Source organism: Alosa sapidissima, chromosome 19, assembly GCF_018492685.1.
Source record: "Alosa sapidissima isolate fAloSap1 chromosome 19, fAloSap1.pri, whole genome shotgun sequence".
NCBI lineage: Eukaryota > Metazoa > Chordata > Actinopteri > Clupeiformes > Clupeidae > Alosa > Alosa sapidissima.
The window spans coordinates 31185656-31195655 of record NC_055975.1 but is presented as its reverse complement, the minus strand read 5'-3'; the positions used below and the strand labels follow the sequence as shown (position 1 = coordinate 31195655).

At 44.7% G+C, this 10000-nt stretch overlaps 2 protein-coding genes across 7 annotated transcripts in view; one reads left to right on the top strand and one right to left on the bottom strand.

Annotated features, from left to right (window-relative positions):
• The window catches only part of slc39a6 (solute carrier family 39 member 6), a 21531-nt gene extending 11686 nt beyond the window's left edge, over window positions 1-9845 (bottom strand). Inside the window, exons 1-4 of one of the 5 annotated variants that reach the window (XM_042071367.1) lie at window positions 9734-9845; window positions 4583-5134; window positions 2950-3088; window positions 371-412 (exon numbers count right to left, since the gene is read on the bottom strand). In XM_042071367.1, coding sequence (XP_041927301.1) covers window positions 371-412; window positions 2950-3088; window positions 4583-5131 — 730 coding nt within the window. In that variant the 5' untranslated portion in view covers window positions 5132-5134; window positions 9734-9845. Of the gene's footprint in view, window positions 1-370; window positions 413-2949; window positions 3089-4582; window positions 5135-9482; window positions 9596-9733 lie in introns of those variants that run through there. The other 4 variants (XM_042071370.1, XM_042071371.1, XM_042071369.1 and 1 more) reach the window with 4 other exon arrangements.
• Window positions 9846-9964: 119 nt separating this feature from the next.
• tmeff1a (transmembrane protein with EGF-like and two follistatin-like domains 1a) overlaps window positions 9965-10000 on the top strand; it is an 18551-nt gene continuing 18515 nt past the window's right edge. For both annotated transcript variants that reach the window (XM_042071400.1, XM_042071399.1), the window contains exon 1: window positions 9965-10000. This exon is cut by the window's right edge and continues 786 nt beyond it. The gene's annotated coding sequence lies outside the window, so the exon portion shown is untranslated.

The window sequence follows — 10000 nt, the reverse complement described above, 5'->3', positions numbered from 1 at the left end:
ATGTGCCGTCATGCATATCAGAAATCCAGTATTTTCTAATTTTATATCAGTAGTTTATATATCCATATCATATATGAAGATCATATAATATTGATCATTTTTTTATCCAGTTTTTCAAATATTCTATTGAAATGTTATGAAATTAAATGTTGCACAACCAACAAAAAAGAGGTATGTATCAAACCGTGGGTCAAAAAAATGTGATAATCGAATTGTGAGTTTGGTTTATTGTTACAGCCCTAATGGTGATTCTATGGTTAGGGTTCTGTGGTTAGGGATCTGTGGTTAGAGATCTATGGTTAGGGATCTATAGTTGGGGTTCTGTGGTTGGGGTTCTGTGGTTGGGGTTCTGTGAAACAGCACTGCTCACCTGATGCACCCTTAGTGCTCTTGGGATGATCCTCATGACTTGCTACAGACACAAACACACACACACACATTAGTAATCAACACAAACACAAACACTTAGTAATCAACACAAACATTTAGTAATCAACACAGACACAAACACAACACGCACATTAGTAATCAACACACACATTACAGTAGCCTAATGTCAGGATTTGCTGCCGGTTTGCTGTTTAAACTCCAGTTAACAGACTGACGCCCCTTTTTGAAATTAATATGGCAATTGGGGATTCTGAAGATCTGGTGTGTGAATCCAATGCTCGTCAGGGGCGCCTGCAGAAATTTAGTTTATATTTGTCCGTTTACCGGTTAGGTTCATGCAATATCTTTACAACAACAACGCCTTACAACAACCTTTATATCGTTATACAGCGGTTGATAAACACAATTTAGAAGTGCGTAAACACTATTTAGAGGTGTGTAAACACTAGGTGTGTAAACACAATTTAGAGGTGCGTAAACACTAGATGTGTAAACACAATTTAGAGGTGTGTAAACACTAGGTGTGTAAACACTATGTGCGTAAACACTATTTAGAGGTGCGTAAACACTAGATGTGTAAACACAATTTAGAGGTGCGTAAACACTAGATGTGTAAACACAATTTAGAGGTGTGTAAACACTATTTAGGTGCGTAAACACTATTTAGAGGTGCGTAAACACCATTTAGAATTGTGTAAACACCATTTAGAGGTGCGTAAACACTAGATGCGTAAACACTATTTAGAGGTGCGTAAACACTAGGTGCGTAAACACAATTTAGAGGTGTGTAAACACTATTTAGAGGTGCGTAAACACAATTTAGAGGTGCGTAAACACCATTTAGAGTTGTGTAAACACCATTTAGAGGTGCGTAAACACTAGGTGCGTAAACACAATTTAGAGGTGTGTAAACACTATTTAGAGGAGTGTAAACACTAGATGCGTAAACACTATTTAGAGGTGCGTAAACACTAAGGGCTCTATTTTGCACACCAGCGCAATTGACTTTGTATACTCGCGCTTTTGTCTTTCCTATTTTGCAGTCAGCGCATATTGGAATTTTCCCTCCACAGGTACATGTGCGCCTACGGGGGCGTTTCAGCGAAAAGAGGGGGCGTGTTCCGGCGCAAACGGTCCCTATTTTGCAGTTTCAGAAAACAATTCCTGGTCTAAAGTCAGTGGCACAAATTCAGATGCTATTTTAAGGGCGCATGCATGGCCACAGGCCTGCAGAAATGAATGCTATGCACACCGATCTACAGACACCCTGTGCAAAGATGTAAACATTCAAAGCCTTGATAATATTTGTCCGTTTCCCGGCTTTGTTCGTGCATTGGTCAACTAAAAATTTTGTAGCCTATATAGTACATCTACATGCAATATCTTTACAACAACAACGCCTAATTACGACCTATAATTTGGACAACTTTATACAGCCCTATAAAGGTTAAAGTTACCTTTAGTTTTGTTCCAATTTACCGTTGTGTATGGCTTTAAACATCGTGTGCGCTTTAACATCAGCCTATAAGCATTATTCCAGCTGCACTAAGGTTTTGACAAGCACCACAAATTTGCCTACCTTGTAGCCCATCTGAAATAACTCTAAAACTTTGCTATGTTCCCTCCATCCTTTCGTGGTTTTCAAAAAACGTTTTATATCCATGATGGCCTTGAAGTCTTGAGTTTGTGAATTCCCTTAAATAAGCTTAAGAATCACGGATGTGTTGATGACATAAATTAGGAAATATTACAGGACTTAATGAGATGTGATGTTGAACTGCATGCCGATTCCATTTAACCCAAATGCCCCAGCAGCAGCACGGGAGAGCAGAGCTTATCTGACAGATCTGCATTGTCTATACTCTATAGTGAGGTAGATTACATTGCACAAATATCACCATGCAATCATAAGCTCGTGATTCAGTGAGAGTGATCCCAAAACATTGGAAAGTGACATTTCTGTATTACATTTTGTCAAGAGGAAAAATCAATAGCAAACTGTTCACAACTGACTATATCACTGTAAACTGTTCCTGGTTGCGCCTGGCAAATCCGCCATCATAATAGCAATCCGCTATGGAACAAGCGTGCCTGTTGTTAAAGGGAATGTGAGATGACGCTCTGATTGGTTTATTGCACGTTACGCCCAAACCACACCCATGAATAATGTAGCTGCTACAGACCACCCCATTTTAGATTTGCGTCGGGCGCAACAGTCAATATTCCGCCGGTAAAATACAGCGCCCAAGATCCGCCCACAAAGCGATTTGCGCAAAGTCAATTGCGTTAAAGTGCAAGATATAGCCCAAGGTGCGTAAACACAATTTAGAGGTGCGTAAACACTATTTAGAGGTGTGTAAACACTAGGTGCGTAAACACTATTTAGAGGTGCGTAAACACTATTTAGAGGTGTGTAAACACTAGGTGCGTAAACACTATTTAGAGGTGTGTAAATGCTATTTAGAGGTGTGTAAACACAATTTAAAGTATATTTTTGGAGGGCTTTTTATACCTTTAATGAGACAGGACACAGACACACACATGCACACAGACACGCACACACACACTCATCGTGCCGCAGGCAGGACTGGGAGTCAATCTGAGAAAGGAGAGCAGGACACAGGAAGCCAAAATCACTGACGGAGATGCCCCCCGATCCGATCCCATGATCCTTCAGCAAAGAGGAAGCACTCAGACACTGGGAGAGAGAGAGGAGGGAGGGAGAGAAGGAGAGAGGGGGAGGGAGAGAGGAGGGAGGGAGAGAGAGAGAGAGAGAGAGGGGGAGGGATAGGGAGAGGGAGGGAGAGAAGGAGAGAGAGGGGGAGGGAGAGAGGAGGGAGGGAGAGAGAGAGAGAGAGAGAGGGGGAGGGATAGGGAGAGGGAGGGAGAGAAGGAGAGAGAGAGAGAGAGAGAGAGAGAGAGAGGGGGAGGGAGAGAGGAGGGAGGGAGAGAGAGAGAGAGAGAGAGAGAGGGGGAGGGATAGGGAGAGGGAGGGAGAGAAGGAGAGAGAGGGGGAGGGAGAGAGGAGGGAGGGAGAGAGAGAGAGAGAGAGAGAGGGGGAGGGATAGGGAGAGGGAGGGAGAGAAGGAGAGAGAGAGAGAGAGAGAGAGAGAGAGAGGGGGAGGGATAGGGAGAGGGAGGGAGAGAAGGAGAGAGAGGGGGAGGGAGAGAGGAGGGAGGGAGAGAGAGAGAGAGAGAGAGGGGGAGGGATAGGGAGAGGGAGGGAGAGAAGGAGAGAGAGAGAGAGAGAGAGAGAGAGAGAGAGAGAGAGAGGGAGAAAAGAAGAGAGGGAGGAGGGAGGGAGAGAAGGAGAGAGAAAGAGACACACGCTTCAGTTACCTTACACCAGAGGTTCCCAAACTGTGAGGCGCGCCTCCCCTGGGGGGCGCCAAATAATTTGAGGGGAGGCGCGGAAGGTGGATTAAAAAAAAAAGGAAAAACGTTTATTTCATGTTAGAACTATCTATGTTTTTTTTTCAATGATTATGTAATTGTCAACATTATAAAATCGAAATAAATCATAAAAGAGATGTATACTAAATCTTTGGGATAGTGGAAAGTATTATTGATCCCTATCCTGTGTGAGAATGTATTGTCAATTGTGCCAAACTTCATAACGTAACTTAGCAACAGTGCCGCCAGCTGAGCTAGCTGCAAGTTACCAGTGAACGGTTAGCCCGAGAATTCTCGTTTGCAAATCAAAATTCCACTGGAGCTCCAAGCGGATTTTTACACGCAGCCTTACCACACTGTTTACAGCTCTTCGAGTCACGGTAAAATGTAATTTTGGGTACATAGCTAATTTAGATAAACTTATGGTGTGGGTGCTTGCGTTTCTTTAGGAATCCGCCACCTTGATTTGTATAGAAATGAATATTAAGTAACAGATACACGTAAGAGGTTGGATATACGTGATGGTTGGTAATATGTGACGTTCCGATAGCTAACTTAAAATGGACAGATTTGTCACAATCGCTGCATGGCCCAAGCCTGATATGGGCAACACAGCCAAACGTCGAAAACATGATGAACTCATTGCATTGCATTTAAGTGGCTTAACTGAAGTGAATATCATTATCGATATCAATATCATACTTTAGCTACCTCACAAATGTGTGTGTGAGTGTGTGTTAGTGAGTGTGTGTGTGTGTGTGTGTGAAAGTGTGTGTGTGTGAAAGTGTGAGCATCTCACCTGCTGACTGCTGTTGCCGAGAGGTTGTTGGTCATGGTCGTCGTGTTGCGTTGTTGGGGGCGTGTTCTGAGCAGAGGGGGTGTGGTCCTGAGTGAGGTCATACTCAGCACTGCGTCTGGACCGCACAGGGTGTGTGTGTGTGTGTGTGTGTGAGTGTTTGGGTGGGTCTGTGTGTGAGTGTGAGTGTGTGGGTGTGGGTGTGTTGGGCTGGCCCTTGTCGTGCGCGTGTGTATGCACGTGCCCGTGTGTGTGAGTGTGTGTGTGTGCGCCGCTGGACGTGCGCAGGCGTCCGAGCCCCACGTGGCGCAGCATCAGCTGGAGCCCCTGCAGCGTGAGGGAGCCGTTGCCGTCGCCGTACTTCTCAAACAGCACCCACAGGTGGCGCTCCTGAGCCAGACGCGCCGCACGCCCGTCCGTCGCCACGGCAACCGCCTCCCCGCCACAGCCTGCAGACGTCGCCGCCACACCAACCCTCACAGAACACGCCCACAGCAGCAGCAGCGGGCCAATCAGAGGCCCACAGGGGCGTGGCCTTCTACATCCCAACATGCTCTAGAGTTTCAGGAGAATAAATATTTATACTTATACTTATACTTATACTTACATGTATTCTTTTAGCAGACGCTTCCATCTCAAGCAACTTACAGTAAACAACATGCTGTCTGTAAACAACATGCTATCTGTAAACACCATGCTTTCCATCTCAAGCAACTTACATACTATTAGTAAACAACAAGCTATCTGTAAACAACAAGCTATCTCAAAACAACATGCTATCTGTAAACAACATGCTATCCATCTCAAGGAACTTACATGTTAGTAAACAACATGCTATCAGTAAACAACATGTTATCAGTAAACAACATACTATCCATCTCAAGGAACTTACATGTTAGTAAACAACATGCTTTCCATCTAAAGCAACTTACATATGTCAGTAAAACTAGCATATTTCTCGGTAATAATACAAAATCCAAGCAAATGAAATGCAAATAAACAAAAAGGGAATTTGAGTTTGGTAGATTATTTTTCTGTGGTAACAATTATTTTTGGCAATACATCTTATACCATTGGAAAGCCTGTTCCCTTTCAAATGGTGCCCCGTTTGTAAGGAACATGCACTTGTGAGATGAGTGCTGCCTTGATTTATTCACAGCTGGGTGCTAATATCATGGCCATATCATGCTGAAGGGTGTCTTGGAAACTACCATGGGGCGCTCAAAAAAATAACTGAGTGCTAGTCTCTATTTCTAATGCCTATAAGTAGTACCCCCCCACACACACACAAACACACACACACACACACACACCCCTACAGCCCACGTCAGATACCACCACAAACTAGTGTTGTCACGATACCAAAATTATGACTGCGATACGATACCTGCCATAAATATCACGATGCTCGATACTGAAACGATACCATGGCGAAATCCTAAGATATCTTGAAAAGAAAGGACTCATACCTCCTCCAAGTGTATTGGGTCATTTGTGTTCAATTCAGTGCACTTTTGTAGTGTGCAGGTCAATTCTGGGTTCTAAACTTCTAAACTTCCTACACAATTATTATTTTTTATAGTCAGTAAAATAGTAGGCCTACTTTGTGTGATTAAGTCCTTTATTGTTTGTTATAGTTAATTTACATTGTGTTGTGTTTTGGCAATAAAGTAGCTTTAAATAGCCAAACTAGGCTAGATCAAGGTCAGTGTTGAAATTACTGCATGCAAATCACTGAATGCTATGCAGAGGGGCCTAATCTTTAGGCCATCTGATGTACAGTATAGGCTACCCTAGGCCTTCCCGTGTTCATGGGATTTCTTTGACAGTTGCAAAGGGGAAAATGTGAGGATAGTCTTCTTTGCGCCCAGTGTACAAGTACGACGTTCCAACCACTCAGGTCTTCGTCAGATAGGCCTACACCATTACCTGTTGCAATATTTCTGTGTGCATTCCTACATTACGTCTATTTCTTTGATAACATGATTTGCTAGCACGTAACAATAAGCCAGTAATATTATTAGGACTCACCAGGCTTTGGTGGTAATATGCTGTGGGCTTTAATTAGCGCATTAGTCTATGCTGCGGGCTTTAATTAGCGCATTTCGGGTAGCCTATCCAACATCTGAGCAATAATTATTGAACAAATTGCAGTCTACATGCCATGACAAATATTACCAGTAGTACTGACCGAACATGAAATAGATTGTTTACAAGTTATGGTAATGATATTCTGGCGTGAACATTGCGCTTTCATCACGTTAGCACCCTATGATTAGGCTACAGCTCGTTATGTCTCGTCAAAATGATTACCTCGTTATGTCTCGTCAAAATTCATTGATGAAGGAAGGTTCTCTTTATCCCAGAACCATAGGCCTACTCGTTTTACTTAGGCTAGACTAAACAGAAGAGAAGAACTTGGCACTAACCATGTAGTCGTGTTTTCTATAGCATATTCGTTAACCTGTCGTTCTTTGAACTCTTTAAAAATGTTGGGATATGTCTGCGAGGTGTTTAGCCATGCGTAGCCTAGGCTACTGCTTATAAATGACTTTGAAACATATTTTACAAACGGGCCTCTGTGTACCTGATGGCTTGCCTTCACTATTCCCCCTGATGGCTTGCCTTCACTATTCCCCCTGATGGCTTGCCTTCACTATTGCCTTCACTACTCCCCCTGATGGCTTGCCTTCACTATTCCCCCTGATGGCTTGCCTTCACTACTCCCCCTGATGGCTTGCCTTCACTACTCCCCCTGATGGCTTGCCTTCACTATTCCCAATGTATTCCCCATATAGTTCCAGATTTCACTTCACCTTTTGTTTTATCCACAAGGCAGAGTACTGTCGGCAAAAAACTTTGTTGACGTTAGCTGCGCACTCACTCACTCAGAAATGCCTGCTTGACACGCCCACTTGCCTAGATGCGTACAAGGAGCAGTGAGAGCAGCAGTTCACACAGACGCAGAACTTTATTATTTTAATAAAGAATATCAATTTAGAATATCGATTCTAAAAACGTCGGAAATCGTATCGTTTTTTGCGTGAAGGCATCGTGATACCTTTTTAGTATCGATACACCGTGCAACACTACCACAAACAGAATTCCATTCTGTGGGAAACACTGCACACAGATATACATACACACACACACACACACAGACACATCTACAGCTAATGGCTGTATCAGGGCCTTACCCAAGTTGTAGTGTAACTTGTGGGTGTGTGTGGGTGTGTCTGTGTAGAAGCTCAGCATGAGTGTGTATGTGTGTGTGTTTAGAGGCCAAACCAGTAGCTCAGTGTATAGGTGTGTGTGTGTGTAGAGGCAGAGGCATCCCAGTTGGTGTGTGTTTATACAGGTGACTGCTACCCTGGCAACGCCCACCAGCCGTACGTGTGTTGCAAACCCAGCGTGTGTGTGTGTTGCAAATCCAGCATGTATGTGTGTGTGGGGGGGGGGGTTCAAGAATTATCTCCAGAGTGGTTTAGTTTGTCAGTCAGTCTCAGCCTCTCCAGCTCCTCTACACCCGTTGGGATTTGTTAAGATTGTGTTACATTTTGTTACACTTTCGAAGAGAAAACAGAGGGGGGCCTCGCTCCACCTGCACTGCCGCCACTGTAGAGCAGCGATGTGCTCAATTATTTGGTAGGATAGCTCCGGACTAGAATAAGGACAGGGCTGTTTATTATCATTATTTTTATTATTATTATTTTAGAATTATTATTAGGAGGCCCCTCATTGGCTGAAGGCCAGGTAAGCCCCGGCACACATGAGAAGTTCGCTCCCCCGAGTTTATTCACCAATTCATCAACGATACAACTGCATTTTCAGGTCGCGGAAATCCACAAGTTGTGCAAGAACATCCAAACACATTATTGCAACTTAAGTTAAATCTAATTAAGTACTGTCTCTGATAGGCCTACAGGATACATTACAGCGGCCCTTGTTCTTGTACAAACACAAAAACAAACATCAACATAATGGCATAGGCATATTGAAATAAAGTGAACGTCCGCTAATGGATAAAACATCCACGAACAAACGCTAACCATTCTGATGACGTAGCGCCTGCATTTTTAAAACATGGCCGCGCCCTAGTGGCGAAAGTCGTTATTGACATGTCATTTTCCAGTGAAACTACTTGAATATCGGGTTTAATGAAAATCCATGCATCTTCAAAAATGAAAAAACAGTTCTCACTGCTTAATTTCCACTTTAATCCGCCAGTTGCACAAGCAGCACGTGTGTGTGTGTGTGTTCTTGCTTCGGTTTCTTGCCGTGGCCCGGCCCGGACCAAATACACTTACACACTTCAAATACTTAGTTTAAGTATGAAGTACGCAGTTTGAGACACAGCCAAACACTCTCTCTCTCTCACATACACAGCTACGCCACTGTTGCATTGGGGAAGTAGAGCTAGCGTTAGCATGTAGTAGCTCCCTCCAACACCTGCTTCTCCCTGTTCTAACCAGCTAAAAGAGAACAACGTGCCCCCACACACACGCACACATTCACTCGGACACATGGTCCGGCTGCCTCGGAACACATTCACTCGGACACATGGCCATGGTCCGGCTGCCTCGCTAGTGATGCGCTAAGTGTCTGTGTTTGAGCGTGCGTGCGCGATGGGCCGATGGACGAATAAACTGTAGACGCCTCGACACCACACACTGCAGGTCACCTACAGGCTACACTTCGTCGCAAAATAACTAATCACATAATGTAAAGAGTGTACGTGGTGTGTGTGTGTGTATGTGATTGACGCGTATCTTTCTCCGAAGGTCGTGAGACTGGAACAGATGGTGAAGCATCACGCGGACATGGCCTGTCCGCAGTCTGGTGGCACAGCCACCGACCGATCTATTTCCTCCGTCTAAAATCTTAACTACCACGCCACACACACCTCGCTTTACACAACTGAGCCCACTCGTGGGCTGGCGCTCCGCGTCCCGCGATCCAAAGAAAGTGCCTTTAAATGCCTTTCTGCGCACCGCGCGGTCTTTGTTTAGTGTACCGTGTGCACATCGCACGTCACACACCGGAAACGAGCTACGGAGAAGAAATTCACCGGCAACGCAACACGGTACTCGCGTACCAAGACCACAGAATGATTAAATTATTCGAGTGCTCGTGCCAGAGAAAGATGGAACTTACCAAGTACCGTTTTGTCTTCTCCGTGAGTCTCTCACTCTCGCGCCTGCCACTCACTCATTCGTCCCTCTCGGCCTAAATTCTCCAATATGTTCCGAATCTCAACAACAGAAGCATCGAGCTACTTCATTGGTCAGGAGAGGCAGCAGTTTCGTGACGTAGGGCTGCATTGCTCTGGTGCGCGGGTAGCCGACAGGGGGCGCGTGACTAGCATACTGACGACACCTGGGTGAGCGCGAGCCCCAGCCTGCTGCTGCCCTGTCTGGCGAC